The sequence below is a fragment of the Lycium barbarum genome, chromosome 8 (assembly GCF_019175385.1).
Source record: "Lycium barbarum isolate Lr01 chromosome 8, ASM1917538v2, whole genome shotgun sequence".
NCBI lineage: Eukaryota > Viridiplantae > Streptophyta > Magnoliopsida > Solanales > Solanaceae > Lycium > Lycium barbarum.
In genome coordinates this window covers 119,462,378-119,486,812 of record NC_083344.1, presented here as the reverse complement: position 1 = coordinate 119,486,812, position 24,435 = coordinate 119,462,378, and the positions used below count along the sequence as shown (strand labels likewise).

The window sequence follows — 24,435 nt, the reverse complement described above, 5'->3', positions numbered from 1 at the left end:
ACTAGATGGAGTTGGATAAGGGATCTCAAGAGTACCATCAGAAAAAACAGAAATATCCATTGAAGGTATATTTATGATGTTAGGATAAGAGAGTGTTGTTGAAGGATCTTTACTAAGATGTGTGGCAAATGGATAACTATGTTCAAAAAAACTGCACATCTCTGGACACCAACATCTTTTTGTCATTCAAATTTAATAGTTTATATCCCTTTTGGCCATTAGGATATCCCATAAACACACATGGCACTTCCCTTCGTTCAAACTTGCCTCTGTTACTTGCCAAAGTTGAGGCATATGCAAGGCATCCAAAGCATTTTAGGTAATCATAGGCCGGTAACTTGCCAAACAGAACCTCATAAGGTGTCTTATCTTTCAAGACTTTTGTTGGCATCCTGTTTATCAAATAAGCTGCAGTCATGATGCATTCTCCCCAATAGATGATAGGTACCTTATATTGAAAAAGCAAGGCTCTTGCAATCTCAAGAAGATGCCTATGCTTCCTCTCAACAACTCCGTTTTGTTGAGGTGTGGCAATATATGATGTTTGATGTATGACTCCTTCAGATTTAAGAAAACTTGAAGCATATTGCTCTTCCCTAGTTCCATAGCATTGTCGGATCTTATTGTCTGTACCTTTGTTTTGAATTGTCTCTCCACCATTTTTAAGAAATTTTGCACCACTATAAAAGCATTTCCCTTGTTACTGAGTAAACATGTCCAGGTTGCTCTACTAAAATCATCCACTATGGTGATAAAATATCTGTAGTTATTATATGTGGGAACCATATAGGGTCCCCAAGTATCAATATGAATCAAACTAAAAATAGATTTAGTAGAGATTTGACTCAAAGAGAAGGATAATCTTGATTGCTTAGCCAAAGGACAAATTTCACAGAACCAATCAAAACTGGAAAGTGTAGAAATGAAACTTAAACTTTTCATTGATGAAATGGGCAAATGCCCTAGTCTGTTATGCCACAGTCTTACATTAGATATTGCACTAGTACAAACAGGGACAAAATTTGAAACTGAACTAGAGACTACAAAACTCTTATTCTCTAAGAAAGGTAAAGAAACATTTGAACTAGGCAGCAGACTTGGCTTGACACTCTTAGGCTTAATGAGGTAGAGTCCCTCTGAAGATTCACCAAAAACTTGTCCCCTCTTCATCAAAGGGGCCTGCAAGTAACAACCAATAGTTGTAAAGAAGAGCGTACAAGTAAGTTGGTGACAGAACTTATGAACTGAGAATAGACTGTACCTAAAGCTAGGCACATGAAGAACATTTTTTAAAACAATGTTGAGAAGAATATTAACCTGACCTATATGAGTGACTGTTATCTTATGAAAATTGGGCAAATTTATACTTAGAGGCTTATCAAGAGGCATTAGAGATAGGAAAACATTAGCATCAAAACACATGTGCTCAGATGCTCCTGAGTCAATGATCCAGGAGTTAGTGTTGAAAGCTGAGAAACTTGTGCTAAAGTATTTAGGAACAGTACCAGCTATGGCATTAGCATTAAACTCAGATGTTCCTGATGTTCCTGCCACATCTCCTAGCTTTGCTTGCTGAATCATCTGCTTGATTTGACTGTATTGATCATCACTAAACTGCTTGGCATAGCCTCCAAGATACTGGGTATTTGCAGGGGTGTGCATCTTGTTTGTCTCCTCAAAACCTTCCTCCGCTTTTACACCATTTCCTCTGACCTTAGTGACCTGAAAGTCCTCAGGAAAACCAATAAGCCTCTAGCAATCTTCCACATAATGTCCTGTCTTTTTGCAGTAAGTGCAAGTAGCATTGGGATTGTATTTTGATTTCTTGACTTTGAAGACTGGTCCATTAGGATTACCTGCCCTTTGGAAGGTGTTTCCACTTCTCTGATTGTTTCCTCCTTGCCTTTGATAGTTTCGAACATTCTTTTGTTGTGGCCTGAAGTTTCTCTGTGGTACTTGTGCTTGCCTATTGACCATAAAAGTTAAAGAGTCACTTGAAACTTGGGGATTCACATACACTTCCCTTTGATTTTCATCCTGTAAAAGAAGTGAGTAGGCATGGTTGATGTTAGTAAGAAGGTTTAACATATGTATATTTCCTCTTGCTTGTGAGTAGACATTATTCAATCCCATAAGGAATTGAATGAGTCTCTCATCTTTAAGTGATTTCTGTAGTTTATGTCTCCCTTCACAAATGCACAAACAACTACACTTGACATTTTCATTCTATGACTCAATTTCATCCCATAGCCTTTTTAATTTAGTAAAGTATCCAGCAACATTAGATGTTCCTTGTACTAAACCACTTAGTTGCTTTTGTACATGATAAAGTTTGGCCCCATTAGACTGGCCAAATCTGTGCTCCAAACTGACCCATAACTCTTTGGCAGTTCTTGAATAAATGACACTGTCTCCTATTTCCTTTGACAGAGAGTTGAGCAACCAGGAGGTTACCATATCATTACACCTGCTCCAAAGTTGATGGTCTGCAAAATCTGTTGAAGGAGCAACATTTGATCCTGAGATGAAACCCAGCTTGTTTTTAGCAGACAAGGCTATGAGAATTGTTCTCTTCCAATCTTGGTAACCCTTGCCATCAAAAGGGTTATTGATAAGGGCCATTCCTGGAGAGTCAGAAGAGTGAAGAAAATAGGGGTGATAAGCATCTATGGTGCTTCTGCTGGTATTGATCTGGGCATTTCCTGTGTTTCCAGTGTGATTAGAAGAATCAGTTGTTTCAATGTTTTGGGTATTTGCCATTGTGATGAATTGATCACAGTATCAGGGATTTAGCAGAAGAATTGTCGAACCTTGCTCTGATACCATAAAAGGATACTGTGTAGAGAATTTTCTTCTAGTGTATTCATTGAAATAGGAACATGTATATATACAAGTGTATTAAAAAAAATAGAAAACTAATTATTCCTATACATTTTGTCTATCTCCTATTGGCTAGTACTATAACAGATTTCACTCTACTCATTGCTAGGAAATTTCCTATATGTACAGTTGTACTAAATCAATGGCCAGATTTATTTTGTCAACTTTCAATGGCTCTTATTGATTTAATTCCATTTCTCCTCTGTTGGGTTTTCTGGGCTGAATCTTGCTTCTGCCGCCCCTCTTATTTCGTTGGGCCCAATCTTTGCATTGTTTTGGTAAGCCCAAACTTTCTAGTTGTTGTTGTGAGCCCAACGAAGACAAGTCCATATGATTATTACTTGACATTCCACTTTTGGTTATAAAGTCTTCTTCCTCAAATCCTTCATCAACTTTTGATGACAATCTCTTTAGTAATTTAACAAATACACCCAAGACCACCGTGAAAAATAGCTAAGAAACCTATCATGGATACACATAGCCATCTTTCTCCGCCATGAAAACTCCATAAAGAAAAACATAAAAACAGAGGAGCTCCATGCCCAACTGATTCTCCCACCAAGCTCTATAGATGATGGGAATGGATTGCTCATGATTGAGCCAGAAATGGGTCGGACTTGTCCAGCTTTTACTTCCTTGCAATGGCCAACGAGATAGGCATCTGGATACAAGCATATCTCTAGAGATCATTGCCGACATAATGATGGCTAAGTCGGGTAAAATATTAAAACTGGGCTAAAACAGGTACTTAATTTTTCCTAATTATCATAGAGTGTAGAAATCCCAACTAAATTCTGAAAGATGAATATTTGAATTGTGGTGGTCCTTTTATATTAAACACCCATTTTAATTGATCGTATCGTAATCGTCAACGCATCCCATATTGAAAAATAACTCGGAATAAACGAAGTATGGTTGACCCATTTATATTAAATCCGTTTTACTCTGGGTATAGGGAAAAAAGCACGTTGAGCCATTTGGGTTGACACAAATGGGTGTTTTATATATCTCAATATGGTCTTGGTGCCACATTTTTTTTTTTTTTTGGCAGTAAACTGTAAAATATTATTACCACCTACAAAACCGTTCCAATACAAACAAAGCCGAACAAATATCAAAACTAAAAGAGTACCCACCTCTCCTACCACCTTCTAGGAAGGGTACAGGAGAAATAGGCCTCAAACCTAAGGACGGTCCCAAAATTTTATATAAGAAAATAGTTAATATTTAAAGTGGATTTTCTGGTGACTTTTTTTGGCATATATGACGTTTTAAAAAATAAATTAATACGTAGTTAAGTGATTTTGTCGATACAAAATTTAAAAAAAAATGATTTTACTAGATAAATTCATTAAGTTGAGTTACCTTTTGAGATATTTACTTCGATTAGAGACGCATGTTATATTCTAAATTTATTGGCTAAAATTTAATTAACTAAAATAAACTCTAATCATGATTAGAATAATTAATTACTTTCATATATTTGCTCCTAAAATATTTTTTACAATCCTACAACTTTAGTTGTACATTATATTCTCCCTGTATATATTCGAAAAAATGTTCTTACTTGCCATGAGTAAATTTTTGTCGTGTATCATCCTCTTTTTTGGGGGGCGCGGGGGAGGGGGGTTCTCTTCTTACTTGCCTCAAGTAAACATTTCTTTTAGGGTGTGTTTTTTTAGAAAATGATTCCTCGGAAAATAAGTGATTTTCCTCCTTATTTAGTTAGTTGTGTTTGATTGGATGTGGAACATATTCTTTTAGTGCTTGATTTGATGGAAATATCAATTCAACCCCCTAACCACACGCACCTTCAACCCCCCAACTCATAACCTCTCACCTCCTATTCCTCCCCCCCCCCCCCCCCCCACCTCCACCCTGCATTTTGAAACAGATACTACTTTCACAAAGTGGTTATTTTTATAAGATAACCAATGTGTGCATACCTTTGCAAGTGACCTTTTTCTAAGACAACAAAAAAATAAATACTTTGCACTTTGAAAGATAACCCAAAAAGTGACTAAGTTTGTAAACTAATTAATTTTTTAAAAATGACACATAAAATGGTTATTTTCGTAAATTGACCATTTTTTGATAAGTGACATAAAATGACGATTTTGCAAAAATGTATTTTTTGCAGAATGAGCGAAAATGCAAATTTGCAAAAATAGCTACCCTTTTATCACTTTTCAAAAGTAGTTTGGGTGGTGTAGTGGTGGTTTAAGGGGGTGGTGAATGGGGTGGGGAGTGGGGTCAGGGGTAGCAGGGTGTGGGAAGGTCGATGGGTAGGGGGTTGGGCTGTTGGGTGGGTAGGGAGGAGTCTATAAACTTGTAAGGTTATTTGTGGAACTTGTTTCCCTACTTCCATTAGGGAAATCATTTTCCTCATTTGCAAGGAACTTGTTTTTTTAAAAAAAAAAAATATATATATTTTTCAAGACGTTTTGACCAACCAAACATAAGAAAATTAAAAAAAAAATTCCTCCGTACCAAACACACTCTTAATCTTTGACGGTCGCGTCAATTCTTCTAGGAGTAAAATTTCATCCGCAAGCAGGTGGAGTTAGGGGCGGATCCACCCTAAAGGGTGGGGGTGGCATGGCACCCCCTAGATTAATAAATTTTTTTATATACTTATGTTGAAATTTGCTTAAATTAGGTTAAATATTTGATTCTGCCACCCCTGGTCTTAAATTAGAGAAAGGTGTCACGGCTGGTATACACAAGTTTGAATCTATCTTGAACATTTTTTTACTCCCGTTTTTCTTTGTGCTTTTTACTTACTTTGTACTAGTAATTCCCTTTTCGGCTCTCCCAATTTTCTATTTTTTTAATCATTTATATTTCCTTTCCTCTTTTCTATTATTTTATTTGTGATCTCTAGCGAGAACATACAAATAGAAACTTCAAAATCCCTTAAATTAAGTATTTCTCTTAATCTCAAATATGTGAGTATTTAAATTGAAAAACTTGGGTCTCAATGGAAATTTTGGATTGAGATCAAAATTCATTTTTTTTTATAATTTCTTTTGTTTATTCTCCTTCCGTCCATGTTTACCTGTCTATATTTGACTTGGACACACTTAATAAGCAAAAACAACAAAAAAATGAGAAATGAATTGGAGTGCTTAATAATAAGGGTAGAATAGGTATAAAATGATAAATTATGTCTTGGTTTTTCAAACTATATAACTTACAAGTAAATGTAGACATATATTTTTAGTATAATGGACAAATAAAAATGAACGGAGGGAGTGTATTATAAAAATTTATGCTATTGTATAATTGTTAAATTCAATTTAAATCACTTTACTAGTTAAATTGTGATGAAAATTTTGTAAGCACTGCTTAGGAAAACGTGAAATTTATGATTTATTCTTTAGAACTTGTAGTTTACCTAATTCTATATTTACTTATGGGATGTATTTAACTATTGAAGAGTTTTTCTATTATTTTTCTTATTTTGATTGGCATAATTCCTTTATTGAAGATGTTGTTTTACTTGTGCAAATTCATTTTTTAATATATATAAGAGATGCAAGTCCCTTGGTGAAAATATTGATTTTACTTTTGTTGTTAATGAGTGTGATTCCGTGTTTAAGATGCTAATTATGTTTGTTTCTTGATTTAACCCGAATAAATTAAAAAGAGATGAACCCGACCCGAATACACGTTCCTACCAAGATGTACATTGAAGAAAATTGTGGCACCCGCCACCTTCAAATCCTAGATTCGCCTCTGGGCGGAGTATTTCACCTCTATAAAAAATTGTTTTTAGCCTAATTTGGATGCTTTGGAAAAGAATCCCCATGTTTAAAGACAGGTAGAATAAAATTGGATCCAACCTCCAAAATAAATAAATAAATTTGGATCCTCCTGGTTAAATTTTTTTTACTAGAGTTTGTATTTATTTTTTTCTGCAGTCGTGCATATACGGCATATCTAATGTAGCAATCAGATACATGAATATTCGAACAATTTAAATGGTAATATAATTTTAAAAAAAAATAAGTAGCTAGAATTGTGGGATTGCCACATATCTTGGGAGCAAATATATAAAGTATCTATTATCCTAATCATGATTAAAGCTTAACTTTAATTTACTATATGTCAACCATTGATTTAAAATTATAATATGTGTCTCTCATCCAAATAAGAGGTTGCGGAAAATGGAGAGGAGTTAAATCTAGTATTTTCTATGTTCGGCTAATCTAAGCTATCCACAACGCCAGGAATCATTGTTTTTTTTTTTCAAATTATTCCAGCAAACAATTACATCTTAATTAATCTTACATAAGAAGAAGAAAAATGTACTGTAGTAGCTATTCGTTGCAAATAATAAGCGATTCTGCTCAGTATTTCATTCGTTTTATGGCTAAACCTCTCTATAACAGTTTGGATGTGAATATGCTAAATTGAGATGACTGGTTAATTAAGACAGGAAAAAAGAAGGCTATGTTTTGCAAAGCACATATGGTTGTAGCATGCAAATATGCTTCTAACTGGATTATATCTATCAAAAGAAACGCATAGGACAAGAAGAATAAAACAGTAAAAGCTTTTCTTATTTGGCTAATGCCTTGTTGCAAGTTCCATAGAAACTGGAAGTGAATTCCAATTATATATTTTGAAAGGAAAATCAAAGTACCTCAACTTTTATTGTTCCTTTATATTTTCGGTCCATGAAATTTTAATTCTTCAATTTATGCTTTCAGTAGTTTCTGCAATTTGACCTTGAGGAGGCCGCTGATGCCCACAAAGACACAATGGAGCACTGCAGTAATAGACAGGGACTTTACATAAATCTGCACAATCTGCGTCTGAAGAGCAACAACACTCGGGAATGTCAACTGCTTCGGCCTTTGGGGAAACACCTGTAATATTAAACGTCATAATTTATTATTAACAATACACACGCTCACTACTAAAAAAAGTGTCAAAACCAAACCAACCCAAAAATCGACCTCACAGGCAGGTCGGTAAAACCTTGGTTGCTTTTTGAAAGCGGCCTCAGGAGGTCGCAAAATACTGACCTCGTGAAGTAGGTTTTTCTTTAAAAAAAAAAATGAAAAAACCAACATCAAGAGGTTGGTTCTAAAATCACCCAATTATAAATGCACCATCCTGGAAATGGATTACCGTCTTGACCATGGTAGGATACATTTCTACCACTAGATCAACCTTGTTGGTGTAAGACTTCCGTTTTTTAAAATTTAGCGCAAATATTCAAATATACCTTTCAACTTTGCGATTTAAAATAAATATACCCCTTGTAAAGAAGTTGGTGCATACATACCCCTGTAGTTACACAAATAGTGCAAATATACCCTTGTCATTGTAGAATTTTAAAAAAAAAAATTAGCTTATTTTTTAATTAAAAAAACGTCACCTGGCTTAAAAGGAAAATAAGTCTGCCCATTTATTTTTAGTAGACTTATCTTTTAAAATCCACATGATAATTTTTTTTCCAGTGGATCGGGTCTGATTTATTTAAAAAAATGTCTGCATGACTTTAAAAAAAATAAGTTTACCCATTTTTTAAAGCCATGTGCCATTTTGTTTAATTAAAAACAAGCTAAATATTTTTTTACAAAAATTTTGTCAGCGAAAAGGCTATATGCACAATTTGTGTAACAACAGGCCTATATATGCACCACTTTTTAACAAAGAGTATATCTGTTCTAAATCGCAAAGTTGAGGGGTATATTTCCACATTTTCACTTTAATTTATTGTCTTCAAGAAAACATTCACGAAAAAGACCGACCTCCAAAGATTGGTTTGTTTAGTTTTTTATTTCTTAAAAAACCGACCTATTTTGCAAAAAAAAATTAATAATAAAAATAAAACAGCGCTCCGGAGGTGGATTTTTCAAAATAATTTTTTAAAAATATTTAAATCGACCTCGGGAGGTCAGCATTTCCCAAAATATGAAAAAAGATCCGGTTTAAAGAAAACCAACCTCCGAAGGTCATCGGTCATCTTTTAACTTTTCCGATTTTTATAGCAAAAAAAATTAATCTGTGGTGATCGATTTTGTTAAAATCTATTTTTTCTAACCTATTTTTCGGTCGATTTGTTACTTCTTTTAGCAGCGGCTTTTACCTTAGTATACAAATAGCTAAATAAATTTCATATCCAAGCACAAGAAACTTTATAAAATGAACTTCGAAAAAATTACTGAAATTTCAAATCAAGTAAAAGACTTACAGAGTCCTATCATCATAAAGATGAGAAGAAAAGCCAACACTTTGGAAGTCATATCTTAATATCTGGTGTAACGCTCAATAAGCTACTTGAAAGTAATTTGTGTAGGTGTTTGATGATGATGTTTATTTGCTTTGTGTCCTATTTATAGCCTAATTTAGCCAACAAATTAAGAAAAATAATATTTGTGAATCTTGTAACAGATTCTTCTCCCATTTATTTCCTTCATTTATTTACTTTGCATGCCTAACTTTATTTTCGTTACTTTCCATGTATATCTTCTTCTCTTTTATTTTATTCTTTATTAATTTGTTTTCACACATGCCGTTGTTTTATTTACTTTCCATGTAGATACTCTTTCTTTCTTTATTTATTTGCGAAATTTCCTATGAGCCTGTTTGGAAAGCCACCTCATAATTGGAATTAGCATAATTACTACTCTAGTAATTACACAGCCTAGTAATTACACAGTATTGTAATTATAACGATCTGTTTATTTATCAGAATGTAATTACAGTGTAATTACAAGCATGTTGTTTAGTTGCACATGTGTAATTACACATTTAGTTTAATTTAAAAATAAATTTAATTATAAAAAATTAAAATTAATATTTAAAAAATATGTGCATATACAAATGATATTAAACTAGTTATTTAATAATACATTGTTTCTTGAAAATATGTTAATTAATAATCATATATTTGTAACTAATAATGTAAAAAATAATTGATATATAATTTAAAATTAATAATATTTTAATTTTATTTGATTATAAAACTTAAAAAGGCATACCTTTTTCTGTGAGAAAATCATGAATGTTTGACAAAAAAAGAATATTTATAAATATAATGCCATAGCATTATTCAAAATTTTGACAATAGTTCTATCAACTGTAAAAGAAAAATATACATCATGTAATGTGAAATAACAAGTCAATAGTACTAAAACAAATATTTTTAAAATCAAAAATATAACCTAAATTCAAAATCCAAAAGATTTTTTTTTTTAACATAATACTCTTATGTCAAATTCCAACGTTATATAAGTAAATACTCCTTTAATTCAAAAGAAAGGGAAAATATAAGTCTATAACCTCATTCACAATGAAATTCTACTTTAATAACGTCACTCATTATATGCCAAGTTTGTTAATGACTCATTCTTTCTAATATTAAGAGATGTAGTTTCAAAAATTAGAATACTAACATGGTTATGCTAAATGAATAAAATAAAAAACTAAAAAGATACGAGCAATTACATGAAAACACAAGAAGTAAAAGTTCGGAATGAGAAAGGAAATTAATGAAATATGAATACTTTAAAAAATATTTTCAAAAATAAAATAATTAAAAAGTAAAAATAAAAATAAAATTAAACAATAGAAATAAGAAATAGAAAAGAAAAGGAATTAAAATAAAATAAAAAAGAAATTAAATAATAGAAATAAAAAATAAATTAAAAAGGGAAAGAAATAAAATTAAAAAAAAAACTAAAAAGTAACCCTATAATTACAGGATGTAATTACACTTAATTTTTAGCTCCCCCCCCCCCCCCCCCCTCTCCCCCCCGGAGAGCTGAAGAGTGGAATTACACCCAGTGCCCACATGACTATATAATTACCTGCTCAAACTGTGTAATTACATTCAATTCCAATCAATGTTTTAAAAGGCGGGGGCGCTTTACATACGCCTCGAGGCACGGGGCGTAAGTCCCATGGGTATTTAATTTTTAATATTTCTTAAAATAATATAATTACAATAAATATTTTTAAATAGGTAAAATTAAATAAAAAAATAAAAAAAAATGTAAATAAATGATATATATATATATATATATATATATGTGTGTGGGGGGGGGGGGGGGGGGGGGGCGCACATCCTCACAAAAAAATGATCAAAGCAATCCATTATACACCGCTTATAACTTGTAATTATATATAACATAATTTTACAAGTATAAACAATACAATGAAATAAAAGCTATTATGAAATGCAAATCAATTCTAACATTTTAACTTTCAAACATGGAAAAAAACATAATTTCTTAAAACACTATTACTATCATACTATTCATTTTATCTTCCTATAAGCAAATAATCAATAAAATTTATCAATATTACAATTAAAACATAACTTCTTCATGAACAAAAAATAAAATTATATGATAATTCTGATACATAGGACTTACGACCAATGACAAGTGAAAATGTACAATTCCACTATGTGTTTTTTTTTTTTTTAAATAAGTGATATTCATCCTCACGACGTTCTCAAATAGTAAATATCCAATACTACGACTTGTTATATGAGTTACACCCAATCTTCTATTTCTATAGATGAAAAACTATTAAGTATCATTATTTTGTTAAACAATTATGAGGGAGAATGATTTTAATTAAGGAATTTAAAATATAATTTGTGTAAGAACTGTTAGGCGAGCCCTGGGCGTTGGGCGTTAGGCGTATTTAGGGCGTACGGTTGGGCGCTTAGGGCGTAAGCCTCATAGGAACTAAGCCCCGCACGTTAGCCCCAGGGCATTTTGCCACTGCCCTGCCCCTAGGCGAGCCTCGGGGCAAGTCCTGACACTACCTTTTAAAATAATGATTCCAATTACCTGGGTGGATTTCCAAACATGCGCTCTGTGTTTCTATGGGGTAAAAATTAAAGACAGCTCCGTAATATTTTCTATTTTCACCTGTTACTCTTAAAATTCAGTAAGACTAAAATGATCATTTTATTAATAAATTAAGGACTATCTCGATTACATGATGATATATACTTTTTCCGTTTCAATTTATGTAAACCTATTTTTTTTTTATTAATTCGTGTAGAAAAGAATGGTCTTTTTCTATATTTGGAACAATTGGCCTTTATGTAATGATTTATAACCACACAATATATGTGACTCATTCAACCGCATAAATTTTAAAGTTCTCTTCTTTTTAAAGTTTTATGCCCAGTTAAATAGGTTCACATAAATTAAAAGAGAGGAAATAGATTGCGTAATATTTACAAATAAGTAAAGTAATTTTTTTTTCATAAGCACCGTGTAAACAAAGTGTAAAGGGCTAAGCCGGGAGGGGGGGGGGGGGGGCTTGGATTGATTTATTTCAACTGGTTATTGGGTTTTAAGCTCTTTTCATTTTTTGTGATGTTTCGATAAGATAAAAATATTATATTTTTAAACACTTACTTTTAGATCAAAAAATATTAAAAAAACCAAAAGTCAAAAATCTGAATATTCCAAAGGGAATTTTACACTGTATGCTAATTATGGCAAAATATTTACCCATTTTAGCTCATCTTTTTTCAATTACCCGCTATAGCCATTTTTTTCCTCTTCAGATTTTTACTAGTCTTATACATTATTATACACTTTTATACAAGGTTTATACATTATTTATCTTAGATGTATAAAATTATATATTTGTATATAAATTTTTATACAAGGTGTATACATTGTCTACAGTAGGTGTATAAAGTTATATATTATTGTATAAAGGTGAATATTCAAGTTGTGTCATGAAATATTGGGTTGTAGGTTTGTAATTTGAAAATGGACTATGATTATGTAATTTTGACCCATAAATTATTTATAACTGAAATTTTCCCTATTCCAAACTCATCTGATCCAAACGCCCTCAAAACTTTTTTTCTCTATACACCAGTTTTCCTTTTTTCTAATTTATCTACTCTTTCGAAGCTTCAGTAAACTGATCTCCTTATATATATACTTGTTGCTAAATTAGGGTTTAATCAAGGGAGAATTAAGCTCTGTGTCTACTTGGAAAGAATATTTACCTGACTTAGCTCAGTTTTTTCCTTAATTACCCAGTTTAGCTAAGTGTTCTCTTTAACCTCTCTTATACAGTATCATACACTTATGTATATAAAAGGTCAGGTAAATAATATTTACCCCGTTTGGCCCAGTTTTCCTTTAATTACCTGATTTAGTCCAGTTTTTTCTTAAACACTTCTTATACACTATTATACACTTTTAAACAAGGTGCACACTTTATTTACCGTAAGTGTATAATGTTGTATACCGTGTGTATAAGCACAGTTGCAAGAAAAATAAGTTGGTTATGCAAATGTGAACTGAAAATATGGCTATGTAGGTGTAATACATTATGTTGGTTTGTATATTTTTGTAAAAATCTCATTTAATCAATGATATAGGTTACGTCTGGTGACACTTTGTACAAATCAGCAAAGAGATTTGAGATTTGAACTTATCTCCGGAGCTGTTGAAGGGATTATATGTAGAGATAAGTTTGAGCGTCCCAGCAAAATTCAAGAAAAATGATTTGAACGCCACGGTTCCTGAATTTTCCTGAATTAGTTTGCCTATAACTCTTTGATCAGGAAAAAATCAAAAAAATGATTTTGTATGCCACCGTTCAAGAATCTAATTGGTTCTGGTAAAACTACTTGCTTTGTGCTTGGGATGTTGAGTCGGATTGATCCAAAGCTAGCTACCTCTCAAGTCTATGTATTCGGCGCCTCTCCCGATTGCTTGATGATAGGCGCGTGATACGATAAAAGACCCTGGGAAAAAGCAATGAAAAGCCATGGTAGAGCCTCGGATCGGAGCCGTCCCAAGCGAAGATCGGCACTCGAAGCAGCCCGAAAAAGGGAAAGCCGTAGAGACGGCAGACTCGCCAGTCAGGCACAGCGTGAGGCTGACTACTCTATAGTAGATCGGGAGGTTACAATTCCTGTTTCAATTTCCTGGAGTGAATGCAGTAAGTGCAGACGGTGGATCAGGTGTGAACAACAACCAAAGGCATCTTGGGGATCGGCAATAGCTAAACATTGTGGCATCCTTCCTCCTTATTTCCTGATTTCAATTAGATTAATGTGCGCTCGTATGGGAGTAGAAGCCACTTCTGTATTTGTCCAACCAGAGAATTGGCTATTCAGGTCCGATATAAATACTAGTACTACCTTTGTTTTGTTCTTAATTTTTGGTTTCTGAATAATGGTGGTGTAATGGTGTCCATATTGTGTTGCTGTGTGGAATTTAAGCTAACATCTAGCTGAAAACTTACCTAAGCTAAGCTATACTAAGAGAGCTAAAAGATGATTTTCATTGATAAACTCTATTGTTGATTTCTTACAGCTATTGCTGAAAATGAAACAATAAATTAAAGCAGATTTGGAAATTTTCTCTCTGTTTTTCATTGTGCACAGTGTACGTATATATACATAGCAAAAGGAATCTACTCTAACAAACTTGTATAAGCTAACCTATTAAACTTTGCCACCTGTACAATATTATTCCCTATACAATGTGACTAAAATAAATGCAAAACTGAAATTAATTTATGTCTAATTTCTAATCCTTATTTTTGTATGTTGACAGGTGTCCCTTTTTCCCACTTCATCTTGCCGCGTATCTGGGTCTTTGAAAACACTGTGCAAGACCATTTCTTTCTTTTCTTTCAATTTTCTCTTTCTTTTCTCTTTTCTTTCAATCTTCTCTGTAAATTTGAGTTTGTGGAAGATGATGAAATTCCAACACCCCCCTCAAGGTGGAGGGGAGCTGTGCGACACCCAACTTGCGAAGAACACAGAAGTGCGAAGGTCTGGTCAACGGCTTGGTGAAGATATCGGCGAGTTGAGATGAAGAGAGAACAAAAGATAAAGAGATCAAGCCAGAGAGGTACTGTTGGCGAACGAAATGGCAATCTAATTCGACATGCTTGGTTCGTTCGTGAAAAACTGGGTTTTTCACGATGTGGATCGCCGATTGACTGTCGGAATGTAGTGGAACTGGCAACGACGGTGAAACGGAGAAATCATCAAGTAGACGGACCAACCAGGTTAGTTCCCCAACAACTCGTCGCATAGATCTATACTCCGCTTCAGCGGAGGATAAAGAAATTGATGGTTGTTTTTTCGATTTCCAACTAATAGGAGAACCCCCAAGAGTGATGTAAAACCCACTCACAGATCGACGAGAGTCAGGGTATGAACCTCAGTCCGAGTCACAAAAAGCCAAGAGATCGAGTGAAGGTGAACTGGAGAAGAAAAGTCCTTGGCTAGGAGCAAGTGTAAGATATCGAATGACCCGTAATGCAGCTAAGAAATGAGGAATACGAGGCTTGGACATGAATTGACTGAGATGATGAACGGCAAAAGACAGATCTGGGCGTGTGTGAGTTAGGAAATTTAATTTTCCTAACAGACGTCTGTAAACAGTGGGATCAAGAAGAAGGTCACCCTCATCAGATTTGAGCTTGTGAGTGGGATCTAGAGGAGAGTTGACAGCAGCAGAGGCTTGAGTTTCAAATTCAGCCAATAACTCCAAGGTGTATTTCTTTTGACACAAAATAATGCCTTGTGGTTCACGAATGACTTCCATGCCCAAAAGAAATGAACTTTCCCCAAGCCCTTTACTTTGAATTCAGAGTCCAAAAATTGCTTAAGGGAAGATAGTTCAGTAGGATTGTTGCCTGTCATTAATATGTCATCAACGTAAACTGCAACCAAAGAGATGAAATCCCTGTCCTTTTTATAAAAAAAAAGAGTAATCATTTAAGGAAGAAACATATCCTTTGAAGTTTAAGGCTACAATTAATCTTGAATACCACTGCCTTGATGCCTGTTTGAGACCATAGAGAGATTTCCTTAATCGACAAACCAAATTAGGATTAGGAGGCTGCATTCCAGGGGGAAACCTCATGTAAAATTCTTCATTTAATTCATCATGAAGAAAAGCGTTGTTTACATCTAGTTGATAGATGGCCAGTCTCTCTTGACTGTTACAGTAAACAAGCATCTGATAGTTATCATTTTAACCACTGGAGAAAAGGTCTCAGTATAGTCAATTCCCTCTATTTGCGAATCCCTTCTTATCACAAACCTAGCCTTGAGTCTTTATAAACTCCCATCTGACCTGTTTTTGACCTTGTAGACCCACTTGCATGCTAAAGCCTTATGTCCCATAGGTAGTTCCATAACATCCCAAGTCTTGTTGGCAATTAAAGCTTTAAATTCAGTGGACCTTGCCTGTTGCCAACCAGGGTGTAATACTGCTTGTTTATAACTTGTGGGTTCTGTGATGTTTGAAATAGAATTGAGTAGGTGCTGATTAGTCATAGAAAGGGCTGAGAAGGGTAGAGTTTGAGGATGAACAGCTGGGATAAAATAAGAAGTGAAGTTGGTAAGGAAGACAGCATTGTAATAATAATCTTTCAGATAAGATGGGGTGTGAGTTGGTCTGCCTGATTTAGTAGTAGATATTGTAGATAAAATATTTTGTGGAGGTGGAGGAATAGGAGAAGGGTGAGGAGTTGATTCTATAGCGGGAGGAGGAATAGGTGAAGGAGTGTTGTTAAGAGGGAGGACAGATGAAGGAGAGGATTGGTCAGAAATAGGGGATTCTACGATAGATGGTGAAATAGTAGGAGAAAAAGAGGGAGAATCAGGGAAGAGATCAGGATGTGAGACATCAAAGTCTGAAGAAGATTCTGAGGGTTGATATGATTATTGAGTGGGGTTAAAAATATGAGGAAAAATAGGTGGAGGACTAGAATGAGTAGAGAAAGGGAATGAATGTTCATGAAAGACTACATTTCTGGAAAATAAGATTTTCTTAGTGCTGAGGTCCATGATTTTGTAGCCTTTCTTTCCAGTGGGATAACCAAGAAAAATCCCTTTAATAGCTCTAGGTTCTAATTTTGATCTATGACTTGGAAAAGTTGAAACATAGCATAAACAACCAAAAGTTCTTAGAAACTCATAGGATGGTGGCTGATTATATAAGATTTCATATGGAGTTTTGAACTGTAGGACACTAGAAGGGAATCTATTTATTAAACTAGTAGCAGTGAGGAGATAATCTCCCCAAAAAGAAACAAGAACTTTTGATTGATACATTAAAGCTCTACAAGTTTCAAGAAGATGTCGATGCTTTCTTTCTACAATTCCGTTTTGTTGAGGTGTTCCTACACATGAAGTTTGATGTAAAATCCCTTGAGTTTTAAAAAATTCAGAGGTGCTATGACTGCTTCCTAATTCTAAGGCATTATCAGACCTAATGATTTTAACTTGAGTATTGAATTGTCTTTCTACCATTTTGAGGAAGGCTTTAAGAATGAAGAAAGCATTGCTTTTGGTAGTCAATAAGTAGGTCCAAGTTCCTCTACTATAATCATCTACAATGGTCAAGAAGTACTTAAATCCATCATAAGTAGCTGTTTTATAGGGTCCCCATGTGTCAATGTGAATGAGTTCAAAAATGGATTTGGTTTTAATAGAACTTGATTTATAAGGTAATCTTGCTTGTCTTGCTAAAGGACAAATATCACAAGGAAGTTCAGAATGACAATGAATAGAAGCAGAAACTGACTTGATATTTTTCATTGATGAATAGGGTAAGTGGCCCAATCTCTTGTGCCATAGAGTTACAGCAACTTGCTTAGCTACTACTGAATTGGAAAAAGGTAAACTAACATCTTTCTTAGGAACTGAAATAACAGAATTAAAAGTAGGAACAACATCATTTTTCTTAAAACTTGGAAAATTAAGAAGACTATGTTGTTGATGGCTGGACTTAGTGCTGGCAGATTTGAGTAGATAGAGACCTCCATGACATTCACCAAGAACCTGAGGCCTCTTCATGGAAGGGGCCTGAAAGACACAATTTGTGGAAGAGAACATTAGATGACATTTATATTGCTGACAAAGTCTGTTAACAGAGAGAAGATTATAATTAAAATCAGGAACTAAGAGCACATTTTCTAGAATAAGATCTGGTAAAACTTTGATACTCCCTTTGTGAGTGACTATAACCTTTTGTGAATTTGGTATATTAACACTTAAAGGTGTAAGAAAAGGAGTCAGATTAAAGAAGATTGAGGTGTCAAAAGCCATATGTTGGGTTTCCCCTGAGTCAATGATCCAGGAATTGAATTTAATATGAGCAAAACAAGATAGGATATGGTGTAAAAGATTAGTTATACCACAGCATATTACACTGTTGGCAACAACTTCTGCATCTGAATTTGTAGGACCTGATTGGCTAACTTTAACTTGTTGCAAAAGATGAACCAATTGACTGAACTGCTCCTGTGAAAATTGTTGATTGTTCCCTGCATAGTCATTGTGTTTCTCTTCAGCAATCACTGCATTACCATGTGCCAAAGTCTGATTTCTTCTTGTCTTTGTGAATTTAAAATCTGCAGGGAAGCCCACAATCCTATAACACTTGTCTATACTATGACCAGGTTTCTTGCAATGTGAGCAAATCAGGTTGTTCTTTCTTGCATCAAACTTCCCTTTCCCTCTTTGCTCATAGTTTCCATGTTTCTGGTTATACTGATCATAATTAGAAATTTTTTGAATGGGCTGATCATAGGGTGTATATTTGTGTTGGTTTATTGCCAAAAAAGAAGATGATTCACCAGGGTGCTGTTGATTTACATAGACCTCCCTTTGTTTTTCATCTTGAATTAAGATAGAATAGGCCACATTCACATTAGGGAGAGGTGAGATAATCAACATATTTCCTCTAACTGATGCATATGAATCATTTAGACCCATCAGAAAATGCATAAGTCTCTCATCTTGTATAGATTTGGTGAGTTTGTCCTTTCCTCCACAGCTGCAGTTACACCCACAGTTTATGTCAGCATTAAGAGTGTCTAATTCATCCCAAAGTTTCTTCAATTTGGTAAAATATGTTGCTATATCATTAGATCCCTGAACTAAATCACTCAGTTCCTTTTGGAGATTGTATAATTTAGCCCCATTTGATTGACCAAACCTTTCTTCAAGGTCTGTCCATAAAGCTTTAGCAGTTTTTGAGTATATCACACTATCAGAAATTTCTTTTGAAAGTGAATTTAAGAGCCAAGACAACACCATGTCATTACACCTGCTCCACAATTTGTGATCTATGAAATCAATAGCAGGTTCTTTACATGTGCCATCTATAAAAGCTATTTTATTTTTGGCTGATAAAGCAATGAGAACTGACCTACGCCAGCCTCCATACCCTTTGCCATCAAAAGTGAAGTTCACCAGATTCATACCAGGGAAATCTAATGAATGAAGATAATAGAGGTGACCGGAATCCATTAACTTGGATTCAGCCACCTTAGCTACCTCAGTTGATTCATTACTCATGATGGAATAAGAATCAAAGGAGTCTTAGCAGAAATTTAAAATTCAAGAAAAAATAAATAAATAATGAAATGTGAATTAAAACAGTGAAGAGAAGATCTGGAAATTAGCAGGATGTTTATCCCTGCTATGATACCATGCTGAAAATGAAACAATAAATTAAAGCAGATTTGGAAATTTTCTCTCTGTTTTTCATTGTGCACAGTGTACATATATAAACATAGCAAAAGGAATCTACTCTAACAAACTTGTATAAGCTAACTTATTAAACTTTGCCACCTGTACAATATTATTCCCTATACAATGTGACTAAAATAAATGCAAAACTGAAATTAATTTATGTCTAATTTCTAATCCCTATTTTTGTATGTTGACAGGTGTCCCTTTTTCCCACTTCATCTTGTCGCGTGTCTGGGTCTTTGAAAACACTGTGCAAGACCATTTCTTTCTTTTCTTTCAATCTTCTCTTTCTTTTCTATTTTCTTTCAATCTTCTCTGTAAATTTGAGTTTGTGGAAGATGATGAAATTCCAACAGCTATTGTTGGCTGCTGTTTGTTTGCTTGTTACAGGCTGTTGTTTGTTTGCTCGTTAGAGGCTGCTTGCTGGCCTTATTTGGATGAAGTTTGCACTCTAGTGGTTATATGGTGGAGGCATTTTAAAACATCTTATCAAAAATCCTAAATATGTTAGCAGGCAGCAGCAGTACTCTAGTCTCTATGGCCCTTGCAAATGGTAAGGGAAACCATGGACTCTGCATTGCAGCAGCAGTAATTCTCAATGAGGCCCCTACCCAAAAAACCCAACTGAACCGAACTAATTCAGTTTGGTGTTCGGTATACATTTCTAAAAAATCGAAAACCAAATAACCAAACCGAAGATAACCGAAGAATCGAACGCCTACCCCTAGCTAACATTTAGACAATCCTAAAAGCTATTGCAATCTGTCTACATGTTAATTTGGTGGTTAATTATGATCTCCCTGTGAGACATGAGAGTCCATCAGAGCCAGATCATGAGGTATACTTGCATCGGATTTGTAGAGCAGGGCGTTTTGGCCGCAAAGATAATATGTGGCCCCCCTTTTATGCATACTTCCCTGCTGGTTTCAGTCTCACTCTGCTTATCTCTCACATATGTTTTGTTATTATGATAAAATGCTATTACAAAGTATTTATCTCAGCAAAAGAGAGTTGCATAGCGTCCGTCATAAAAGAGTGCATGTAAAGTGTTTGGTGCATTTCTCGAGCATTAAAAACTACATATGATATATAAGAAGATGAAGAAATGAACGAAATAGACTTGAACATAATTACCCTATCAATAATTACCTTTGGATGTATATTTAGCCTGAAAGTTATGAGAACTTTGGTCTTGAAAAAGGGAATTTAGTCTTAAGAATTAATTGAACCGTTGTAATCATTTTAGGAGCTGACACGGTGAGATCCCCTTGAGAACACAAAGATACGTGGGGAAAAAAGCACTTCAAAATATTATTCTGAAATTTTTTAGGCTGCTTTTGTTAGTATGAAAATTCTCTGGGTTTCAAATTAAAAAGACTCATCTTGTATGTACTCGCGAAGAAAACCAATGGCGACGTGAAGACAAGTATTTAATCTCTAACAACATATTCTTCTTTTTATCTTTTCTGTTTGAGAATAAAAGTATGTTCGCTAATAGTTCTAGAATTTTTCGTTTAAAATTCTAGTGCTTAACATTAGTAGGATTGTAGAATAAGACAAATCAATGACACCCTCCATAACTGACAAGAACTGCAAAAGTCTTAGTAACAAGCAAAATAAATGCTGGACTTGCAGGTGTATAAATTGGTGCAAGAGTACAGTATGGTGTTTGCCAGGTGACACGAGTGCAGCACTGATTCCTTGTAATTGAAGATTATCGGCTATCCATGAAATAAAGAACCTTCTTAATGGGATGAACTGCAATAGATCGACATTGCAAAATTAATGGTTATGGTGTCTCCTAGAACTGAAAGACTAAACTTTAGCATCTGTAAGGGAGTCTCAGTCACTTATTATTTAAAAATAGAGAGACTATTTGACAAGACAGCAACCTAGTATTTTTCTTGTTTCATCAGGGGATGAGGAGCAAAATGGATGATGCAATGCCCAAACCCTGCCTAATTGTTAACCGTATCACTTGATATATATTTGTTCCCTATAGGAAAATAAATCAAGAGAGGACAGATAAGATGGTGGCTTAAGTATTGACTGAAATGAGCCATATATAAATGTTTTGCTTTTTATGCAATGTGGTGTAATATGACTTCCCTCTTGTGTTGAACAGGGTGTTGTATTCAACTTGCTATGTGATGTAAATTATGAGTCCACCAACCAATATAGAGAACCAGGTTCTCCATCAGTTCCCTCAGATAAAGGACAGAAAGTAAATTTGCACAAGATGTTTACGTGAAAATACCTTGCTCAAGGGATTAAAAATCACCACCCACCAGAATAGGATTTCAACTTCACTAACAAAGTAACTTTAGATTACAACTCTTAAAACCTAGGAATTAAACTCTTAATCCCTCACCCTTTACAATAGCCCTATTGTAAGTCCTTTACAATAACTCTATTGCAAAGCTACAAATCTTAACTAACTCTAGCCAAGAAAAACAACACAACAAAAGTTGAAATCTATCGTACAACAACACTACTTGAAAGTAGAGTAGGAGTACAAGTAAAGGACAAAGAGACAAATCTAAAAAAACCTAAGGACTCAAGACATCTTCAGTTTTGAGATCCGGTCCTTTTGTTTGTAACAGTTTTGTTCTTGACAAGACCTGGAGTGTAGTGGCGGTTAGCACTTGAGAGAATTGTGTTTTTCAGATTTTTAAGTGTTAGGTTTAGCAATGTAACATGTTGTATTTCCATTGGGGAGCATGTGAGGATCATGTGATAATGGATAGGGACAATTCAACCATTGGTTTGGCCTGTAGCAAACTGCAGCTGTGCTGCTGCGATTCTGCCAATGGTACAGTATTGCAGCTTTACAGCTATAGAGTTGACTTGTTGACTTCCAGGGGACCTGATCAAGTACTTGGTCCCTATCTAGTTCCTCTAAAGTTTGTCACATTATCAAAACACAAAATAGCATATCTTATCAACTCCCCCTGTAACATCTCGAGTTTTCAAACTTAGGCTTGACTCGGTTTAAGAGAGAAAAACAAAAATTAGAAGGTTTCACCTTTTTATGAAAGTGGATGAGTGGCCTACTTCGGGCAGCCATAACCCATTTATTAGTTGAGAATTTAGGCAAGTGCCCTCAACAAAAGTTGTAGTACGTAGAAATACCTTTCCAACCATATAAGGACCAGTCCAATCCGAGATTGGACCAAAGAGATATGATCATCACAAGATGGAAAATAGTGAGGTGCTTAAGATTCGATAGAATCGGCTAAGTTTACAGAAGGTCTGCATTCCAGACCGATTTAGGGATAATTCATTGAGAATTTGAGAAAACTCAAAGCATGAAAGTTGTAGCCCTTTGAAATACCTTTCGAACGATATATGGTGGAGCTCAAACTGACATTCGAAGAAAAAGTTATGACAGTTTTACTAATCTGTGAAATGCAAGTCCAACCTGCGGCTCAACCTGCGTTTCATATATTGAGCAGCAAAAATCACATCTTACTATCACCATCTGCATTTGGGCTGCCTCCATCAGGTCACATCTGTGTCTTGCAGGTCGTGCATGACTATAAAGACCCAAAACATGAAATTTTCTTAAAACTTCATTCTATTTAATCTTTGGCCAACTTTTTGAGGAGAAAAGACCCAAAAACTTCTCCAAACCTCCTAAGGTGAGTCCTTCCTCAAATCCAAGTATCATTCCATCATATTAGCAAGGATTAACACCCATTTATGGATTGTTAACAAGATTCCACTCTACAATCCTAATGTTCTCAAGAAAACCCTTCTCAAGGATTCAAGTTCATAATTTACGGATTCTTCTCTGAGTGTTTTGGAGAGATTAAGGTATGTAAGACTTTCTTATTCCAATATATTATAGCTTTGAATTGGTGATTATGGACTCTATGTTCTTGATAGATAAGCTAATGGGTTAGATAGTAAGAAATGTATAAAATATTACATGGTTTGGATTATTAACCGAGGGTTGTTGTAATCGTATGGGTGAGGAAGAATGATATTAATTATATTTATTTGAGATTGTAGAATCACCTAGAAGTAAAAGCTTGAGTAATTGGGTGAAAAAACACAATTAATGGAGATTGTGGAGCTTTATGCCCATCAAGTGTTTGATAAAATGCTTACATGACCAAAACATGGATATTATTGCTAATATGGAATCCCTTTAACTTGTATTGTTATAGAGTAAAGTTGAAAGGGTTGACAAATGTTGTTTTATGCTCAAAAGCAGGAAGTTAATGTATGTGAGGCTAACTCTCTACGTTTGGGAAAGTTAATGATTCTCCCTATGCAACGTTCTTTACAATGTTACTAATTGCCTCAATAATATAGTTAGGCTTAGTTCTTTGAATAGTTACAGAACTTTTATTCTCTAGTTTCATAATTCATTCATGATTTTTATTTCGAACGTCGTGAGCTCAGTACGTAATCAATCCAAATTTGTATTTGATACCCATGAGTCCCAATCTAGAATATCCAGCATGTTATGAACAGTTAAACTTCAGTTCTCATAATCAGTTGATGAATATATGTCTTAGTAAATCATTGCTCAGTATGTCAGTGTGGTACCTTTCAGCATGATTCTCAGTTTTTTTAAGGTAAATTGTTTGATGTTGAGCACCTGTATTTTGGGTCTAAGGACACAGTTATGTATACGCATACTTGGGCCCGAGGCCATAGATTTGTGCACATATATCGTGCCTGAGGCCGCAAACTATGTTTTTCAGTTAAACAGGTGATTCTCCATTTAGAATAGGAACTATTCCTATCGTTACTTTTCTTGTTCACTTAAGTTATTAGTTATCAGTACTTATAGTTCTTTCTTTCAGTTAATTTTACATACCAGTCAATTCAAATGTGCTAACGTATTTTTTTGCCCGAGGCTTGCATCTCGCAATGCAAGTAACGATTTACAAGTTGACAACTCTGTTTGCTAAGACATCTCATATCAGTTATTGGTGGGCCCCAGTCTTTCAGGGCATTATCCCTTTTGCAGTCTTTTTAGTAGTTCAGTTAGTCAGGTATGCCGGGGGCCTCGTCCCGGCAAACAA

General features: G+C 34.5%; 1 protein-coding gene and 1 long non-coding RNA gene across 2 annotated transcripts; both read right to left on the bottom strand.

Annotated features, from left to right (window-relative positions):
* Positions 1 to 919: 919 nt before the first annotated feature.
* LOC132606929 (uncharacterized) lies at positions 920 to 2,760 on the bottom strand. The gene is made up of 2 exons (XM_060320610.1): positions 1,506 to 2,760; positions 920 to 1,179 (listed from the first exon to the last, which is right to left on the bottom strand). The coding sequence occupies exon 1, from the start codon at positions 2,758 to 2,760 to the stop codon at positions 2,227 to 2,229; it is 534 nt and encodes a 177-aa protein (XP_060176593.1). The 3' UTR covers positions 920 to 1,179; positions 1,506 to 2,226.
* Positions 2,761 to 7,424: 4,664 nt separating this feature from the next.
* On the bottom strand, positions 7,425 to 9,314 carry LOC132605355 (uncharacterized). Its single transcript, XR_009569155.1, has 2 exons — positions 9,089 to 9,314; positions 7,425 to 7,754 (listed from the first exon to the last, which is right to left on the bottom strand). It is a non-coding gene; the product is annotated as an uncharacterized LOC132605355 (long non-coding RNA).
* Between the last annotated feature and the right edge of the window lie 15,121 nt (positions 9,315 to 24,435).